The sequence below is a fragment of the Xenopus laevis genome, chromosome 3S, assembly GCF_017654675.1.
Source record: "Xenopus laevis strain J_2021 chromosome 3S, Xenopus_laevis_v10.1, whole genome shotgun sequence".
Classification (NCBI taxonomy): Eukaryota; Metazoa; Chordata; class Amphibia; order Anura; family Pipidae; genus Xenopus; species Xenopus laevis.
In genome coordinates, this window is record NC_054376.1 from 68896755 (window position 1) to 68919041 (window position 22287).

General features: G+C 35.7%; 1 protein-coding gene across 3 annotated transcripts in view; it reads right to left on the bottom strand.

The window, feature by feature from the left end:
• Nucleotides 1–802: 802 nt before the first annotated feature.
• The window catches only part of upf2.S (UPF2, regulator of nonsense mediated mRNA decay S homeolog), a 45344-nt gene continuing 23859 nt past the window's right edge, over nt 803–22287 (bottom strand). Inside the window, exons 15-22 of one of the 3 annotated variants that reach the window (XM_018254453.2) lie at nt 21862–22045; nt 18359–18498; nt 16353–16457; nt 15596–15694; nt 7689–7856; nt 5973–6114; nt 2947–3067; nt 803–2010 (exon numbers count right to left, since the gene is read on the bottom strand). In XM_018254453.2, the coding sequence (XP_018109942.1) occupies nt 2001–2010; nt 2947–3067; nt 5973–6114; nt 7689–7856; nt 15596–15694; nt 16353–16457; nt 18359–18498; nt 21862–22045 (969 nt within the window). In that variant the 3' untranslated portion in view covers nt 803–2000. 3 annotated transcript variants of the gene reach the window in all.

Here is a 22287-nt window from a genome sequence, read left to right on the forward strand (position 1 = left end):
TCATGGGTATTGAATACTATTTTTACACCTCTTTCTGCATTCTTTGCAAGTGCTTTACAATAAAATTAAAAAATAGAAATAATTATTTTTTCATTAGGTCTTTTGAACCAATACTTGGAAAATAAGCCCTAGCAACCAAAAACAGATTTAAATGCAAAACTAGAGAGCAGCAGAAAAAAAAAATCTCTTGTGAAGTACTGCTTCCAAATATGCCTTAAGCAAACCTGTTGTTCTGTCTATCCACAGAAGGCTGAAATATCAAGTTGGTAAATTAGTAGAGATAGGCACTTTCTCTTGCAAAAGGTCTATGCCCGAAACACGTCATGATACTGTTACCTCTAGCAACAATTTAAATAATCTATGCAACACTTAAAGGGATTGTTCCCCTTTAGTTAGTTATTTTTTAATTAGAGACTAGAATATGAATAGGAAAGGACCTGAACAGAAAAAGCCGAAATAAAAAGCCTTACAGAGCATTTGTTTTTTAAGATGACCCCCATTTCAAGTTTCTTAGAATTAGCTGTTCTGTAATTTATAACTCATACATTTACATTCGACTTGTAGGATGGCATCTGTCAAACACCAGCCTACAATATCGCCTGCGTAGTTTAGCCCTAACAGATATGGAAATATCAATGGTTTGAAGTAAATTAAATCTGTAAATTTTACTTTCCTTTGGACAATGGCAATGAACTAAAAGCAGCTGTGTGCATTAAACTTTGTACTATCATAATATAACTTTGCTTCAGGTCTTCAACTGTAGGGAAAGCCAGCCAGTAAATTGACATAAAATATCAAAACGTGTGCCAAAACATCATATTTATATTACAAAACAATCTCATACAAAAACACACAAACAGATAAAACAGATGGATAAACAGACAGGCATAGACAAATGGATTCCAGAAATGCTTTTAAACTGAACTCCAATACAAATGCAGGCTTATTGCATTATTGCTATTCTTCTGCCAATGCCTGGTAAATGCAGTAAACTAATTAAACAGATCTAAATGGTGTGCATTGATCAAAACCCAGAAGAACTAATCAATACACTGTCAAACAGAAAAAGATTTATTTACTTTGCAGATTGAAAAGTTGAGAAAAATAACTTTTCAGATTAAACTTGTATATACCAAAGATCTAGCCTTCAATGTTATCATTGCCATCTGCTTCACTCCTTACTAGTACTCAGCTGCAATTCTTGGACAGGTTAAATGATGGGAAGCCAAAATAGAGCATTTATTGGTAGTGTGGTCATTCCGTGTGTTCAGCTGGTATAGGAATGGAAGAGAAATGCAAATTGCACATTTAGCTCTATGCACATTTTGGCAAATTCTACACACAGCCAAAAAAAAAAAAGCTCAGTCTGATCTGGCATTGCCTAGAAGGCACAGTGTCTTTCCATCTCACACTGTACTGTTACAGAGAAAAAAAAGCACACACATTTAAAACAAAAAAAATCTTTTTAGGAGTATTTATTGCACTCCGAATTTCAACCGTCCAATGTCCTGCTTTCGACATTTCCAACTTTTTGCCCCTTTGTGCCATTGTGGCTATTGATTTGGAACTCCTGAATCTTGGTCTCTGTTCTTTCAAAGAGCGTGACGTCCAGTCCTGCACCCAGCGCTGCATCTGGATCTTCTTAACACTGGAAAACTACAATTCAGTTGCAATGCATGTCTATCTTAAATTAAACTTCTGTCTACTTTTAGCCAAACTGCCTGCTAATAAAGCAAACCCTCTTAGTGCTTTTCATTGAATGTAAGGCTGCTTTGAGTGTTTTTGCAGATACGAAGAGGACTCCACTCCGTGTGTCAGTGGTCTGTCTGAAGCAGAAGCTGGTATTGCTGTCTTCACCTTGCTCCCAAGCCCTGTCCCAGGATTCCATCCCAACCTTCTGTTCTGAACATGCTGTGGTGTGCTGCTGATCTCTTTCAATTTCTGGAGGTTTCCACTAGCCATGTTGACAACACAGGGCCCAATGGAATGACTTTGCTGGATCAACGTCTCCTATGAAATAAATGTTAGAGAGTGAGCCAAAGATATCTGTAGACAATAGCATTCATACATAAAAAAAAAAACCTAGTAAAACATAAAGAACCAATTTGATCAATTTAATAAACATCACTCAAGGAATTATTTTCAGAACGACTCTCAGAGGTCCATTTATCAAAGGTCAAATTTAGAATTCATGTGAATTTTTTGAAATTCGAATAAACTCACAATTCGAATAAACTCAATTCGACTGGGAGGTTATTTAAGAAAAAATCTGAACAGTTAATATTCGATCGAATGGTTCCCACCCAAAAATTTGAATCGTGTTTGATTAATATGAATCGACAAGCCATTGACTTGTACATGAACTAGGCAGGTTTTAGGTGACGAATTTTCGAATTAGGACTCTTTCCATGGTCAAGGTGTTATAAATCTCACATTCGAATTTACATTCGAAAAAAGGATTAAAATTCGAATGTGTGAATTTTTAAACTTGAAAATTCAAATGGACTATTTGATCTTTTATAAATCTGCCACATCTTTGTAATTCAATATTTGACACTTGCAAACTCTTGGCAACTTTTTATAGGGACAGTTTTGCCACAAGAGAAAGCTTCCATATTGCCCGAGCCACCCAATGTATTTGCCATACTTAACTGGAAATTAAAAAAAAATTATTACAACGTAGGGTGCTATAATTACAATATCCGGTGCATCAAGAGGTGCAACACACTTTCCAGAGGAAAAAAAGTACAGATATACATGTACAGTAAAGTAATGGATTGCGCTTATAGTTATGCTTGAATAAAAAGACAGAAAATATTGTCCAGAATTGATCTAACTGATCCAAACTCTACCCATGTATGGATCCAAAATGTTGCTATGTTGTTTGTGGCAAACATGTAACCCTTTGTGAAGAAATACTAAAACAATCATAACAATGCAGCTCACCTGCCCCCAGTTTTGAAGATGAGATCTGCATTAGGTGCTCCCTTTGGATGCTGGTATCGAGGCCTGCGCTCTCGGTTTGTGTTGGCAGGTGCTGGGCGCTGAGCCAATGACTGCAACATTTCTGTTAACACATATAAAAAGATTATGGACCTACCTCACCACTGTAAATTTCACCTACAAAAATGCTTTCATGTAAAACTGTTCTTTTAAATGGGATTGTATACTAGCTTATAAAACTTCCCTTGTAGTTAAAGGGTTGGATCACCTTGAAGTTAACTTTTAGTATGTTATAGAAGGGTCAATTCTAAGCAATTTTCCCATTGGTTTTCAATATTTACTGACCCCATCTAAAAAAACAAATGCTCTGTAAGGCTACACATTTATTGTTATTGCTACTTTTTATTACTCATTGTTCTAGTCAGGCCATCTCCTGTTCATATTCCATTCTCTTTTTTAAATCAATGCATGGTTGCTTGGGTAATTCATACCCTAGCAACCAGATTGCTAAAAATTTAAACTGGAGAGCTGCTTATTAAAAACTTAACTCAAAACACGCAAATAAAAACCAATTGCAAATTGCCTCACAATATCACTCCCTACATCATACTAAATATTAATTTAAAGGGGAACATCACCTTTAAAATATAAATGCTATCTATATCTATATATCTATATATCTATCTATCTAAATATATATAAAAATATATATAAATATATATATATATAAAAATATATATAAATATATATATATATATATATATATATATATATATATATATATATATATATATATATATATATATATATATATATATATATATATATATATATATATATATATAAAAATATATATAAAATATATATAATATATATATATATATACATAAAAATTCTAGAACGCCTCCTGCACTCACTTAACTGGGTTTGTTGCCCTGGTGCTAACAGGATATATGTATAAAAATCGAATGAAAGCTGTTACACAACAGGGTCTTGCAAAAAAAGTAATTATTTATTATTGCACAGATCGAAGTTTCGACCCTCACTGGGGCCTTTGTCAAGTCATTCGATTTATTTATTTATATATATATATATATATATATATATATATATATATATATATATATATATATATATATATATATATATATATATATATATATATATATATATATATATATATATATATATATATTTATTTATATATATATATATATATATATTTATTTATATATATATTTATTTATATATTTATATATATATATATATATATATATATATATATATATATATATATATATATATATATATTTATATATTTATTTATATATTTATATATATATATATATATATATATATATATATATATATATATATATATATATATATATATATATATATAGTCAAATACAAGAGTCCTCTGCACTCAACCCATTATCAATATATTTAAGACAGCGACATTTTGTGCATACTGCTACTAAAAAATGCCTTACCCTTTAAACAAAACAGGGATTGTTTGTCCATATATTGCAATATATTTAAGCTGGACAACTACGTCAAAGTCATCCCATATCTGGCCAGTCCTATGCTCAATTTTATCTGATTCATTAAGAATTCTGTTGCTTCATTATACATTTTACAAAGGGACTTGGTTTTACCTGCAACTTAACTTGCTGCTTTCAAAGTAAACCTCCATACTTGGCTGCCCTTTTATTAGACACCAGTGGGATCACCTGACTATAGCTGGGAAGGGTGGGAGCTACAACATGGAGCTGGTCACTGCTCCTGTATAAACTATAACAAACAAGGGAAAGTTGTGCTCACCACTATTTTTTAAAACCATTAGGCGGGGGTGCAATGAGGCTGTGACCACAAAATACATATAGTCAAATACAAGAGTCCTCATTGCACCCCCACCTAATGGTTTTAAAAAATAGTGGTTGCAGGTAAAACCAAGTCCCTTTGTAAAATGTATAATGAAGCAACAGAATTCTTAATGAATCAGATAAAATTGAGCATAGGACTGGCCAGATATGGGATGACTTTGACGTAGTTGGCCAGCTTAAATATATTGCAATATATGGACAAACAATCCCTGTTTTGTTTAAAGGGTAAGGCATTTTTTAGTAGCAGTATGCACAAAATGTCGCTGTCTTAAATATATTGATAATGGGTTGAGTGCAGAGGACTCTTGTATTTGACTATATGTATTTTGTGGTCACAGCCTCATGGTTTTAAAAAATAGTGGTGAGCACAACTTTCCCTTGTTTTATATATATATATATATATATATATATATATATATATATATATATATATATATATATATATATATATATATATATATATATATATATATATATATATATATATATATATATATATATATATATATATAAATAAATGGCACAAATCTGGTGCACAGCGACAAGTGAAAAAAAGCCTGTGTGCTGGTCAAATTAACATGATAATTATATCCAAAAAATAAAGCTGCACTGACAGGACTTGATGAAAAAAAATTGAATAAAACACTATATTTTTTCATCAAGTCCTGTCAGTGCGGCTTTATTTTTTGCATATTATATATATATATATATATATATATATATATCTAGCTATATTCCATGGCAGAACGATATGTCCACATTAAAGTGGCAGATATCGTCATCTGATCGTGGGCCAAATACAAATACAGGTGGCCGGATTGAGGGCAGCATCAATGAATCAATGAATCAATGCGGTCCTCCAACAGGTTTTTTAAACCTGGACGATTGACATCTGGCCGATTTTCCGCAAATATCGATCACGGAAGCCCGTCAGAGGGCCCCATACACTGGCCAATAAGCTGCAGACTGTCAGCAGCTTATATAGCTCCGTGCATGGCCACCTTTAGATTTATGGCACATGTGGGTTTTGGACCGCAATGTTTCTATCCCAGTCAAAATGCTGCAATATGCCTGTCTGGCCATCAAGTCAATACTAAGGTAAGAAAAAGTAGCAGTGTCACACATAAAAGGAGACACATGTACCTTGGTAATCTTCTTGCTCCTGACGCTCATTGATATCTAGTGTGAGTTTCTTCATCCTCATCCTCTCTTCTTGTTCAGCTTGCTGCTGATTCCAGTGATTTGCAGCCAGTTGGGAGGACATAGGTACATTGAGGATCTTAAACTGAAAAAACACACGGATATTTCGCTAAGATAATAACCAGTTACGACAACTCCTGGAGAAACTTCGTTCTTTTGAGAATTTTCTTGTGATTATAATACAACATCAGGACTTCTTTACAAACGTAAGTGCATAATGCTAGCTTTGATGCAAACCTAAGCATAAAGATGCTATTTAGAACAATACTTGGGTCCAAACATGCTACCTTGCAATCTGGAGGAAGGCCCAATATATGCTAAAGTTGCTATTTCAGCCATTTATTTTTGCCTTCTTCTGTACAATCTCGGATATGAAGCATGAACAGCTGAAGAGAAGCCCAGGTCAGCTTCAACTGCACATGCTCCTACAGCTTATAATTTTTCAGTTGTCCGTATTCTTAGGGAAACCACAGAAATAAAAGCCCAGTAGTCTCTTCCCATTCTCCTGTTATAGCAATAGAAATGATGTATTCTGAGGTTATACATGCAAATTGACAATGAAGTGTGAAGTATCGTAGCTTTTTCACATTAACCACAATGAGAAGCAGCTGCTAATAGAGAAGGGATTTCCCTGATAGAACCCTTGCAATTAAATATGTCTGTGTGCCAGATGGCCTTAAAAAGGTCCGTTTCCACTACACAATATTATATTACATTTGCATATGTTGGGGGGGGGGGGATTAACTGTAAATTAGTCTTTTTTAAATTCATTGCTGGTCCTTTAAGTGGTCCTGAATTATTACACAAGTAATAGTATTTATCAAAATAAAGTGTTGCTTGCAAATATATATATAAATATAGTAGTATAGTAGATGAGGTTGAAAAAGGCACACATTCATCAAGTAAAATTTTTTGTCATGGTGAAACCACCTGCTTAAATCGGCAGATACTTTCTGATTCTCAAGAAGGAAACAGAACCAGTCTGTGGATCAACTTTGTACCTAAAACTGACCATACATGAAATCTATCCTAAAGTAACTGGAAAATACTAGTATTATCTGGTGACACACAAGGATGGTTGAATTACAGTGTTCCACTAGACTAACTGAGACTGATAAGTCAGATCACAAGGCATAAGTTCAGGCCTATCAATGCTGAACCACAAACAGGTCAATTCACCCACAAAAACAGCCCAGCCAGTAATTAGCACCAGAATGTTTACATACCCCCAACCATTTAAATACGCAGAAATGTCACCCAAATCAAGCAATAGAACCATGAAGTTCTGTTGGGAGTGTAGTTGGGGCAGAGCAAGTGTGGGCAAGAGGCACTCGAAGTGATCAAGGATGGCTTCTCTGGAATCAACCAATATCCACAAACTTGTGCTGATCAGGTTATAGGTTGGTTTTGTTTTCTATTTTCCCAGATCAGCGTGGGCTTACTGATTGTCAGGTACAATAACAGCAAAGTGGTCATTTTGGCAGGACATATATTGCTAAACTGGAAACTGACTGAAAAACCTGTGCACATGACCAGCTTAAGATGATCTTACATTTACAAGTTTAAAAGTTAACCATCAATCCAGCAAATGCATTCTGACATGTACTAGTAAGGAAACAGAACTTAAACCTTCTTTCTCATGTCACCTTTGGCACATACCTGCTGTTTGTTACCTCTTCTTGTAAGCATAACAAATGGCATAGTGTCCCCAGATTCTGTGTCTACTTCGGCAATGCTTAGTGCTGGTCCCTTTTTCAACTGGCTCTTCAGATGCAGAGGAATAGCAACATCTAACTGGTGCACCTTCACCGACTCTACACTACGTTGCTAGGAAAAACAAAGTTTATTTATTGACATTTTTTTATTACATTTTAATTAGTCTTGAACATAACAATAGTTGAAGAATTACAGCCTCCACCTTAAAAATGTTTTTGCTAAATCAATCCCTCCCAGTGGAAATATGGTTGCCGAGGGAATGACAGCAACCAGTTCAAAGACAAATGCAGACCTGAGCAAAATCCATTACACAAAGCTTGTTATTTTTAGTCACAGTGGCCCTGCAAAGTAACACTGCACTGCTTTCCTATGGTTCATTTTTTTTTCTTAAAGTAAATGGTTTAAATTGCGAGTAAAACGAGTACCTTGTGTTTCATAGAAGAATTCTAATTTTTTTTAAATTTAATTTACACACAGGAGGATTGAACAGTCTTTGAAGGGAGATTTTATATTTCCTAATCAGAGGAAGTAGCAGGTCAGCCACTTTTACTGAAACAACACAAGTATGCAGATAATCGAGACACCCTATAAATAACAACCTAAACTAGGCAACTGAATACAAATACTTTTCTTTACACGCTTTGTCATTTAATGAATTAATGTACATTTTATCCAAACAGAAAATTGCAAGAAAAGACTGCCTAATGCCTCCAATATGCACCATATCCACCTATGGCAGAATGGATCATCTGCATTTCAAGAGGCACCAACACTGAATTAGAGCTGCTGGTGGGCTTTTCATTTCATAAGATAAACCACTGTCAAACTAATTGTAGTGTACCGAAGCATTAAACTGTTGCAGAACTTTTTTGAATTATTACTTCCAAATACATTTACCCAGGGCCGGAACTAGGGGTAAGCAGAGTAGGCACGTGCCTAGGGCGCAGAGCTGGGGGGGGGGGGGGCAGGCACGTAACTGCTCTGTCGCCTACTCCATGTCCAGTCCTCTCTCTCCCTGACTATTTGAGCCCTTTCCGTGTGTTTTTGCACTTGCGCGCATGCGCACTAGCGCCAACGCACGCTAGAGCACCAATTCGTGTATGCGCGCGCTCAGCAGGTGGGCGTCTGGCCCAGCTCTGCATTTACCATCATGTCTTATACAATACAATGTAGTGCATGAAAAAATGCATGTCTGCCTCCTTATATGTCTTAAAGGAAAACTATACCCTCCGAAATGTAGGTCTCTATAAAAATATATTGCATAAAACAGCTCATATGTAAAACCCTGCTTTAAAAAATAAGGGCCGCCCCCAGGGATCCTAGGATTCACAGTGCACACAAACAAACCATACATCACATGAGCCAATTAACAGAGTTGTGTCTTTTGCTTCCACACTTCTTCCTGTTACAGTTAGAGTTGTAGTATTTCTGTTCAGGTGATCTCTGAGGCAGCACAGAGACCATCACCAAATGGTGGTTCAAGGCAAGAGATGTAAAAGGGTAAGATTTACTTATAAATAAATAAATATTCCAGTTTGAACATATTTATTTGAAAACGGCTGTGCACACTATTGCTTTAGTGAGAGTCTACTTAGTCAGCAATAGCTAGCGGTACGTGAGACTTAAAATGACAAATATTTTTAAGCAAAAAGAATCTCAATTCGCACTCTGTAGATATATCTCAATTCATTACATTTTATTTAAACAAGAGTCTTACTAATTAATAACTGAATTTCATGTGTATGTACCACATTGATTACAAATGTTTATAACAATTCATGTGCAATAAGTTACTCATAATAATCAAATATAAATTCATTATTGATTAATTATATAAATAGAACAATTCATATGAAAGCCTGATTAAAGTCAGTTGTTCTGGTAATGAATTCTGAACACCTGTTTACTGTTAAAAATCCTGGAGAAGGAAGTATGAGCTTAAATAGCCCAGAATCCTGGCATGGTGGATTCCCCTACTTTGATCATTTTAATCCAGACTGGAGGGAAGGTTGAAATGTTCCAAATTCTTGATACTTCAATCGTATGGGGACCACAGTGCACAGTTACTTTCTCTCTGACCAAAGTTTATCAAATCAATATTTGTGAGGTTATAAATAAACCTTGAACACTTGTTATGAGAGTGAAACTGCCTTAAGGGAGAGGTTAATAGTGTGGGCAGATATTTCCAAACTGGACAGCTTTTTAAGTCCCCGTGTTAAAAACCCAGTGCTGATAAGCGGTAGGTTTAAGACACAGTAAAGCATACCCTACTGCACCGCTCCATTGGACTCGTCCGTATTCCTCATTGATGCTTCACAATGCCCGCAGCTGTCTAAAACAGCGGAGTCTCTCCCTCATGGCACGTCCTCGCTGCTACTTTGGTCCAGGTTTCTCATTAACTTCCTTCTCTACCATCACCGCCGTCTTAATCCAGTTTGGCAAAATTATTTAATATGCCACTTAATTTGTTATAAACCATCTGCTGCTTAATTATTAATTTTGGGGTTATAGTTTTCCTTTAATGCACTTTGTAAACCATTCAGAAAAATAACACAAGCGAGTAAAAGGAAAGTACATTGATCCATACAACGCTGCCTTTACTTAATGTACAAAAGCCACAATGTACTGGTCATCTCAAGCTGTAAAGACTCAACAATTTGATATAAAATGATATTGCTGCTATCAGAAAGAGAAAGCTTCTGGGTATTAAAACGACACAATGTATGGTATGTGGCCCTTGGGAAGCTTACATGTAACAACTCAATCAACGAGGAGCACACTAACAGTGCAAATATTTAGCAAACTGTCACAGTTACATGTAGGGATAAGCCACAGGTACACCCACACAAAACCTGTATTTTTGGTACTGCTCAGCAATTGCAGTTACAACCATAGTTTTACAACACTCTTTGTGACAGGAGAAAAAAAACTGAATTTTGCTATCTTAAATCTGAACAAATGCCAGCACAGTTCTCTGCCACTTCAGCTATGCTATCAATCATTACAAATAGAAGGGCCCTGCAAAAGGCAGTTGAGCTGGTTTGTCTTCATACCCTCAGGTTAAATTCCCACTGTACATGGATAAAACAAGAACACAGCACCAAGCTAACTTGTCTTGCAAAATGTAATTATAAGATATCATTTTATAATACATAGAAGTGTACTGGCCCTGAAACTAGACAAAATCCATGTTAGAACCAAAGGAAACCTCCAGCACATTTAAGGAAAACTATAACCCCCCCCCCCCACAATGTAGGTCTCTATAAAAGATATTGCATAAAACAGCTCATTTGTAAAACCCTGCTTCAAGTAAATAAACCATTTTCATAATAATATACTTTTCTAGTAGTATGTGCCATTGGGTAATCATAAATAGATAACTGCCATTTTTAAAAAATAAGGGCCACCCCCTGGGATTGTACGATTCACTGTGCACACAAACATACCAACAAAGCATACTTGTTAGGAGCCAATTAACAGACAGAGTTCTGTATTTTACAGTTAGAGTTGTAGTATTTCTGGTCAGGTGATCTCTGAGGCAGCACACAGACCATCACAAAATGGTGGCTCAAGGCAAGAGATTTAAAAGGGCAAGATTTACTTAAATAATTTTACCAAACTGGTCTATATATTTAATATTATTATTATTATTATTAACATGTATTTATATAGCGCCAACATATTGCGTAGCACTGTAAAGTAACTGTGATTATACAACTACATCACATGAATTACATACATAGAACATATGGAGTAACAAACATTACAATCAATACAGGTACAAAAAGGTGAGGAAGGCCCTATGCATAGGCATACAGTCTAAAGGGAAGGGAGTAATACACAAGGTGTGGGAGTGGGCAAGATCGAAGTAAGTGGGTGAGAAATGTGGTGTTGTATGTGGTGTTGCGTTTGGTAGTTAAGCAGAGTGAGGGTAGGCTTCTCGAAAGAAGTGCGTTTTCAGAGATTTTTTGAAAGCAGAAAGGTTGGGAGAAAGTCGGACAGATCGTGGGAGAGCGTTCCAGAGGAGGGGTGCAGCCCTTCCAAAGTCTTGAATGCGAGCATGTGAGGAGGTAATGAGAGAAGAGTTGAGTAGCAGGTCAGTAGAGGAGCGTAGTAAGCGAGTGGGTGAGTATATAGAGATGAGTTCAGAGATGTAGGGTGGAGCAGAGTTGTGAAGTGCTTTGAAAGTCAGTGTCATTAATTTGAATTTGATTCTGAAAGGTAACGGAAGCCAGTGCAGGGATTGACAGAATGGCGAGGCAGAAGAGGAGCGGATGCTGAGGTGTATGAGCCTCGCAGCAGTGTTCATTATGGACTGGAGAGGTGACAGATATGCCACTTAATATGATGTAATCTATCTGTTGATTAAGTGTTCATTTTGGGGGTATAGTTTTCCTTTAATACTTAATAGTAACATGATACTAAATGGTTAACAAAGCACAAAATAGAACATGAATTTCTTTCTTGTAAACATCAACACAAAAGTTAAATTTCCATAATTTTTAATTTAATTTGTTATGTCATTAAGGCTGTAAAAATGTGGGTCCATTTAAGTTATTTATGAAGCAACAGCAAGGAGGCTTTTGTTTAAATCTTAATTAGTATAAGTATAAGTACTCTTCTTCAATCTCACAGGTGTTTAACCTGAAGGCAAATATTTGTTTTTTTTTGCCACTATATATACCCTTTAAGACTCATTTTCAAAGGCAATATGCAGGTATATTTTGAGACTGTAATTAGTTCTTTGACCATATTTGGCATCTAAAAATCCATATATGTAGCAGCTATCTGGAGTCCAACGTACCCTAGCAACCAGGTAGTAGTTTGAATTAAAGACAGGATTATGAATAGGAGTGTTACTAAATAATGATTAAAAAAATACAAATGATCATTCAAAACTGTAGTCGAACATAAAAATCTGTATAATAAAAGTCCTTTTCAAATTAAACATGAAATCTAGATTTTTTTTTATTAAAGTGTCCATAGCTGTTGTAAACACATTTAAAAATCTCAGCTGTCAATCAAATATTGTCTGCCCCTCCTCTAACCCTTAGGCTTAGAGGTGGGGCAGGCAATTACTTTCACTTTCCATTCAGCACTTCCTAGATGTCACTGCTCTCCCCACATTCCCCCAGCTCTCTTAACCATTTAATTGTGTAGCCAGGGCATGGGGATGGACAGCGGGTCCCCTATTCTGGTGCACAAACAAGATTCTGAGATGACGAAAGGCTTGCCTTAATAACAGTGTCCACAAAATGGCTCCTGCCTGCTTGCTATAATTGTGAGTTCCCAGACTGTAGGAAACAAGCTTATATAGTGTAATTAAAATTAATTTTGCTTAACTAACATGATAAAATAGTATTTGGAATAAAGAAGCACAAACTCTATGTAGGCTGAAGTCAGTATTTGTACTTGATGCCAGCATTATCCTGTCCTAACAATGAACTGTGCTGAGAATGGAATTAGTAGAAAAAGGATACTGGTCACAGAGCTAAAGACTAGTTATCATGTTCTCCAGGTACAGAGGAAGAAGCATATATTAGGCAGTGGCAGTGCTCCAAGTAAAGCAAGACCCAGCAGGCCTCAGGCTAAATTCTTGTGCAATTCTTTCTTTCTGCTTAAAGACATTAAGTAACTTTTCTAGTTAGTTTAGCATTAGTACAATACAGCCAATGGCATTGCACTGATGAAACATCCACAAAGCAGGGACATATCCAAGACAATAAAATGTTAACTAAACAAATATTTATTTCAAAGAAGAACAGGAAACTGTGTTATTCCCTTTCTTCTTTCTTTGTAAGGTATACATGCCTTTGGAGCATCCATTTTAAGATAGTGATTCAAAAGTGGTATGTTCATTAGCATAATTGACTAATAAATCATTTAGCTTCCTTTGTTTAATTTCTTTTAACGTGTAGTAATTTGGACTTCTTACTTTCAAGCTAGATTTCAGCAAGTACATCTGCACAATAATGTCATGAATAGTAATCTAAACTAACCGTCGTCAATAATTGAGATGCATATAAAACAATGTACTAGTGAATGAATTATTATTGTTGTTGTTGGGATATTCTATGTCTAACAAACCCACATGTATGCTAAATAAATATATGAAGGAACAGATTTCATGTACTCTTTTGATCAAGGTTAGGCAGGATGTAGATTCTGTCTCTAGGCTAAGACCTACAAATTCTCATTCTATGTTATTCTCTATGTTAGATCATTATGTAAACATGTCAATGTTGTTCTCAGTAAACAATAAGGTTGCAATGATCATGAAAGTGCACTTTGCTTTTACCCATCATGAGATGCTTCGTGTGTGATACCATGGTAATGAGAAACCTTTTCATAGGCCATTAATTAGGACTAAACCAGCTGATATTAATTTACAGATTTCATACACTGGATGAAATGGCAAACAACTTCAAAAGCTTAGATGCTCCTATTCGCTTCATTGGTGAGCCCAGTAGTTCAAAAAAAATAGGTTGAGGCAGTGTTGGACTGGCCCGGAGGGACACCGGGAAAATACCCGGTGGGCCCAACCCTAGTGGGCACCCGACGGGCCAGACCCCCTCTCCCAAACAGTTTTTCCAAAAACTGCGCTCCTAGTGATCTTTGCGGATGCGCGATACGGCGCCTGGGCAAGTATGCCAAGCGGCGTTTCGCCTTACAGTCGGTAGCGGGGGGCCAGAGGGGGGCCCTGGACAGCAGTCCCGGTGGGCCCCGGGCCCCCCAGTCCGACCCTGGGTTGAGGAACACAATGCTTCAAATACATTATCCCATATTCATTATACAGATATATGGGATATGAGACCTGTTATCCAGAATGCTCGGTAGTAGGGTTCTCCAGATGAGGGATCTGTCTGTAATATAGACCTTCATCCCATAAGTCTACTAGAAAATAATGTAAACATTAAATAAACCCAATTTTTTAAAATTTGGATTATTTGGATAAAATGAAGTCTATGGGAAAAGGTTTTCATTACTTCTGTGCTTTCTGGATAACGGGTCCTGTAAGGAAAATTAGTGATTCATAGAGCAGGATATAGAGAGAGAATAGAGCAACACCTTAAAGATTTAGAGCTTTTAGCAATTCAAAGAATGTGACACTCTTTAATGTTTGATTTTCACCATATATAGTGTGCTATCTGATTAAATGTACTCAATAGTGATGTATTTTGACCATATATAGTATGTTAGCTGATAAAATGTATATACTTCTTATATTCTGTATATTAAGCTTCGTTTGGGGGAGGCTCTTTGACTTCTGCCTGGACTTTAGAGTGCCTGGTTATGTTGAATTACTGTTGAGTGACTGTGCTAAGTATGAATAAATCTCTTATGTTTGTTAGTTTATCACTCTACAGAAGGAACAAGAGCCCTTCTCGATACAGGTCCCATCCCTGTATATACAGTCTGTGTATTTGCTTCAGAAGAATTAACCCAATCAATGCATGTTTCTACTGGAATTTGTCAAATGAATTCCTCGTGTGGTGGGACAGCCCATCGTTCACTACTGCACTGAGGCCTGTTTTCTAGTTAACGAATGATACTTGGACACTGTAGTCAAGAAGGTAACTGAAAATAAACAGCTGGTTGATGTTAGTGGACTGCGCTGCTCAAGTGCCTACTTACAAATCTTCCTCTCTAGCACCTGCATTGGAGTTGTTGTGACACAAATACATCACAAGATCAGCAGTGAACAAGATAAACGGTTTCCTTTACAGTGAGAAATCATATAGGAGCAAAAAAATGGTCAAATCCCATCCCCAATATACCTCTGCTAATCAAAATTATTCCTTGAAAGACATTTTGCATTGAAGAAAAATATTAAACAGTATATCAAATACCTGAAGATTTTCTAGCATCATCTTGTCAAGGGCTTGAATAAAGTCTTCATCTTCAGCACAGGGTACATGTTTAATTCCACCTCCTTTAATCATAACCTCCTGTAAAGATACAAGATCATAAAGACACGGGGAGGCACATTTAACAAGGGTCGAATTTCGAATTCATGAGTTTTTTAAAACACCCATAAACTCAAAATTCGACCAATCAAAATGTATTAATAAAATCAAATTTTCTCAGCTCAGACGAATTGAATCGACCCGAAAACTCGAATCGAATTTAAAAAAACTCGAATCGAATTTAAAAAAACTTGATTCGAGTTTTTTTATCCGAAAAAAATTGAATGTCAGGAAGGCTGTAAACATCCCCTAAATTGATCCCTGGACCTCTCCCATAGACTTATACAGTAATTCGGCAGGTTTTAGGTGGCAAATAGACGTAATCGAGTTCTTAAAGGGCCAGATTATGATAAATCTCAAATTCTAATTAAAACTCAAATCGAGTTTGGATAATTCACAATTTAAATTTGAGAGTTTTGACCAAAAAAATAAATAAATAAATAAATCGAAAATTTGAATTTTCACTTCAACCCTTAATAAATCTGCCCCAAGCAGGAGGAGAGAGGACCTTTTTAAATTATTAGTATGCTACAAACTTGAATGTAAATAAACTATACAAGAGTGATTAATGATGATGCATATACATATGATTGCATTGATTTTGCAAGCATAGTTTTGGAAATACAATCATAATAAATACATTGTTTTCTTCATCGGTCTCATTTTCTTTGTTTGAGTCAGTCATATAGTCTGTATTCTCTTCTTCCTCCTCTTCTCTTTCATCCTCCTCATTTTCAGAAGCATCCTGCAATTGAAAAAGAAAATCATTATAGTGATTACAATACAAGAATTAGTAGTGCAACTTTAATTCAGCAAAGTACTACACCTTAGTACATGCTGCCCAAAACGTTCTATGCAAAAACAATATTGTAGTGTAGGGAGTTCTTCTATACAATTTCAGTTGACAAATGTATATGCCCCTCTTGCTCTCCCTCTCAACTAGTAGTTAAAACTAAGATCTTAAAAAAAACTTTTCCTATCAGACAGGCAGAACAAACTATTTTTTTGTGCCTATGCAGGAATTGTATTAAAGGAAGGTCTGCAAGAAATTTACAGCTATGGAATAACCTAGCATTTTCACAAATGTTCTCACACAGCATCCTTTACCAGCAGTTAAAACATGTCCTATAGTGCCCTCCTTCTTCTCCAATTTAACATATCCCTAATGTTTCTCTCCCTAGTTTCCCTCATGCCTCTTTTTAAAAACCCATTACTTTTTTCCCAGCCATTTTCTAGTCTGCTCTTGCCATCTTTCCCAGGTTGTTTCAGGTAGCAAACGAAGGGATGAAAAATGTGGGACAGTGGGTCTTGGCTCTGCCCAACAAGACCCACTCTGTTCACTAGGTTAAGGCTTGAATGTCTATGCTGAAGAAGAAGAAGAATGCTTCTAGGCAGTTCTGCAGAGGCATAAAAGGTAAACCAACAGAATGAATCAGGCCTGCACATCAATGGCTGGACTGTTCCAATTAATCAAAGGTCAAGGAATTAGTCTCTTTACCTTTTCATAAATGTGATACGTATGGGAATTACTAAAAACAAATCACAATCCTTTCTGGCCAACTAAATATGTAAGTGACTATGTCTGATACAGAACTTGTAATTCTCTGCTTACTTTTTAAAGGAAAAATATAACCCCAAATTGAATACTTGAGCAACAGATAGTTTATATCAAATTAAGTGGCATATTAAAGAATTTGGAAACTGGAATATATATTTAAGTTAATATTGCCCTTTTACATCTCTTGCCTTGAATCACCATTTTGTGATGGTCTATGGCTGCCTCAGAGGTCACCTGACCAGAAATACTGCAGCTCTAAAGCTGGCCATAGACGCAAAGATCCGATCGTACGAATCGTGGATTCGTACGATTTTTGGACCATGCGTGGAGAGTCCCGTCATTTTTCGTCCGTCGGAGATCGGTCGTTTGGTCGATCGGACAGGTTAGAAAATTTCTGTCGGCTGCCGATAATATCTCTGCGTGTATTGCCGATCGTACGATTTTCAGAGGGAGACTGTCACTAGTGTTGTCAGACATAAGTATCGTACGATTGCTGTCAGGGGCAGAACATTGGGTGATCTGTTCTTATTTGATAGGAATGGTAAAGACTTTGATCTGAATGGTTAGTGGAGGGTCGGGAGATGGGAAAGTCCGATCGTACGTTGATTCGTACGATCGGATCTTTGCGTCTATGGCCAGCTTAACTGTAACAAAAAGAATTTTGGAGGCAAAAGACAGAACTCTGTCTGTTAATTGGCTCATGTGACCTAACAAGTATAGTTTGTGTGCACCGTGAATCATACGATCCCAGGGGGCGGCCCTTATTTTTTAAAATGGCAATTTTCTATTTATGATTACCCAATGGCACATGCTACTTAAAAAGTATATTATTATGAAAATGGTTTATTAACCTGAAGCAGGGTTTTACATATGAGCTGTTTTATGCAATATCATTTTATAGAGACTTACATTGTTTAAGGGGTATTGGTTTCCTTTAAGACTTGAAAATGTTCTCCGAGAATGATACCTATGAATGTCTACATTATAAATGTTTCCTTGTCTAAGTTAAAACAAATAAAATAAAGGAGAAAATATTCTCACACATTTATTTTCTTGTTAATCACATATAAAATGATCAATTCACTCACTTCTTCTTGTTCATTCATTTCACTTTCGTTGCCAGACTGCTCCTCTGTCTCTGCCCCACCCTCTTCTTCCTCATCATCATCTTCATATACCAGATCTCCTTCTGTCATGGAATGTTTTGATTCCTTATCATTCATTAGACCTTTGGAAAACAGCATGGCATTAAAATGGTGATGTTTGGTATATATTATGCTTCAAATATTTATCCAGAAGAAAGTGTTTTAAATAATACATTTGCGGTTAAAAATGTTCAAGTAACACAATGCATGGGTGCCAAGACAGGACAAAAGAGTTGTGGCAATCTCTCAAATAATGAGCTGCTGCTTATACAGCAAAATACATATATTCTGGGATTAGAGCCCCCTCTAACTCTGAAAACAGCTATACCCTAGGAAGGTGCCTACCCCTAAATGATGATGGTAGTGTGGGCTATCATGACATTCTACATTCAGTTTTATTTTCACTCATGCCTGGTTACTTCTTGCCAAGAATCTATTTTTGTAGCCACACTGATATTTTCAACTTGAATTTGCAGCAAATATGAAACTGTGAGTCATGAAACAGAAATTAAGTTGTTGTGAAATGTTTTTTACTGCATAGAGTTGTGTTTAATGAGAACAAAAATTAATTAAAATGAGTAGAAGGTGTTAGAGAACCGGCTGTTGGCAAGCACTACAGGCAACTAATCCTACCCGACTAAGAGAAAAGAATAATACATAAAATTGTTAATTTGATTTTTACCTTTGTACAATGCACTTATTGTACTTTTATAAGTGTTATACTCATTTGCATTGTAAGATACGGTTATAGACTTGCATATTTCATTGTGGTTATCATGATCTGTTAGACAATCTCTTTTGTGCTTTGGAAAACCTAATAAAAATGTTGAATTATAAATAACTAATACCAGCAACATTTTAAAAATGTAACTGGCCAGTTTACCACACCTTAAAAACAATATTTAAAAACGTATCACTACCTTGACTATATTCATTACAATAATAAATCAGTTGAGAATATATAAGTTAATACGCAATATTAATATTGTTATTTAATAAATCATTGATAAAGAACCAAGAATGTTATATGATTTTATGCTTAAAATAAAAATGTATTTTGGCAAACCAACAGCTGAAACTTTAATGTAAGGAAGAGAAATAAGTAGATATTTTGTATTCAATTGTAATGATTAAAGTATAAAAAAAGGAAATGAAGGACAGCTGTAACAGAGTCACTGTGAAAGCAATCCACCAATGATCCTGTAACAATGTAACAAAGTCTGAAATTTGAGTGGATCTGGCAAGTCAATGTAATGGCAAAACAATCTAAATATAGGTGATTGAATGTACATCCAGATTGTTTTGCCACTGAATGCAATTACATTTTACACGCAAGTTGGCCTCAGTGGTGTTATTTCTAAAAGCCAGCATACAGGATGTTACACCTTGCTAGGTATTAAGTGCTTTGGGTCCAGACTGGGACCCAAAATATATTCTGCCATTTCAATTCCACAGAGGCCCAAATAGCCTCCCACCAGCTCAATAAATAGTCTCTGGCATCTTACATCAGCCCCTCTGGCATATGCCAAAATCCACAGACTGCCAGTCTTTGCCTGCATCTAAAGGATGAGAACAGACCAGGGTTTCTATTTATGAAAGGATCAGTGGATCTGAAATTTCAAGAAAATCACAACTTAAGCGGTTAATAGCTGTTCATACACTTGCGCCCGAAGTAGGAGTTCAAATGAAATTCTTACTTACACCTGTCTAGTGAAAATGTACATTAAAGGAACAATAACACCAAAAAATAAAAGCCTTTTTAATGAAAATAAAATATACTGTTGTACTGCACTGGTACAACTTGTGTGTTTGTTTCAGAAACAAAACTATAGTTTAGAATAACAAGATGTTGTGAAGCCACTCAAAGCTGAAAAAAGGAGAAAAGGACACTTATCAGATAACTGATAAGCTTTGTAGTGTACAATGGAATTCTTCAGAACTTGATGTTGTGCTTGAATGATGGCCCCCATGGCTACACAACAGCTTGTTTATCTAACAATAGTTGTGTTTCTGAAGCAAATACACTTGTTTTACCAGAGCAAAGTAACATTTTCTATTCGTTCCTTTAAAACACTTCCAGTTTTTGGTGTTACTGTTCCTATAATTACTATAACATAATAAAAGTTATTATTATTAGTTGTTATTGCCTACAACTGTTACTAGTTTTTAACAGTGCTATTCAAACACAATGGAGCTCATTTGGAACTAAATTGGTTGGAGAAAAATAACACATACAGGTTTCTGTGACTTGCCAGTGTTAAAGGGGTGGTTCATCTCTAAGGTAACTTTTATTATGTTATAGAATGGCCAATTCTAAGCAACTTTTCAATTGGTTTTCATTATTTGTTTTTTGTTTTTTTTTTTGTTATTTGCCTTTTTCTTCTGACTCTTTGCAGCTTTCAAATAGGCGTTGCTGACTCCCTTGTAAAATACAAATGCTCTGTAAGGCTACAAATGTATTGTTATTGTTACTTTTTATTACTGATCCTTCTATTCAGGCCCTCTCCTATTTATTTTCCAGTCTCTAATTCAAATCAATGCATGGTTGCTAGGGTAATTTGGACCTTAGTTACCAGATTGGTTTAGATGCAAATTGAAGCTGCTGGATAAAAAGCTAAATAACTCAAAAACCTTCAATAATAAAAAATGAAAAACAATTGCAAATTGTCTCAGAATATCACTCTACATCATACTAAAAGTTATCTCAAATAGGGATGGGCAATTTTTTTTGCCTTGTTTCGCCGTGGAAATGATGCCCATAGACTTGTATGGCAGCGTGCGTCAAAAAAAAAAAAAAAAAAAGACGTGCGTCAAAAAACATTTCGCCGTGCGTCAAAATTTTTTTTGACGACCATAGACTTTAATGGGCGTCGGCGACAATTCGCTGGTGGCGAATTTTTGGCAAAACTAAACGGCTCAAATTCGCCCATCCCTAATCTCAAAGGTGAACAACCCCTTTAATAAAGGACCTCTTGGCGTATGCTAAAACACATTTTCATGTGCTGGACTGTATGGAAGTACTAGTTGTAAAGTAGTTTGTAATTTATCATATAAAATGCCTTTCCAGTCAGTATTAATGAGGCAGACTAAATAAAATAAATACATAACTCCTGAAATAATCTAGCAGTATATTAAAGGAGAAATTTGAACTTGATCTATTTGAACTTGATGAACAAACAGTATGCCTCTAAATTAGCCTTATATTCTTTGACCCATATACAACCATGAAGAGCAATCACTTACCAGAAGTTGGCTGCCTATACTGTCATGGAGACACTAATGTGATTAACAATTTGCACCAGAAATTAAGGTGTAAACCTGCTATTCCCTAATTATCTATTGATTAATACATGAATACCAAGCTAAAATGTAATAAAAATGTAAATTAGTGTGAAATAGCCTTTCACGGCAACAGCTTTATACGAGACACAAGCTGTTTTTCTTACCTAGTTTTGTCAAAAACTCCCGCTCTAAATCCTGTACTTGGCGGACAGATTCATTCAGTGAGACACAAAGCTTCATCTTTGGCCTCAGAAGCTCCAAGGTATCACTTATCATATAATCAATATCTATTGGGAATGGGTAATCTTTTGTCCACACATCAAGACTCTTCTTCCACCAAAAATAACGCTAAATCAAGAGACAAAACATTTAATTTTATCATGTCATATAGACAGTTCTGAGTAAAAAATCAATTTTTCAAAGTTAAAGATAAAATATAAAGTTTTGCAAACACATAAGTTAATTTAGGGAATGAAGAATTGTGAGTTTACAAACTCCCTTGTATAGCTTATAGCTCTGGTTTCAGCTTTAACATTTACAGGTGCCCCGAGATTGAATTAAGATGAGTAAAGGAGGGTCAGTTGGGTAAG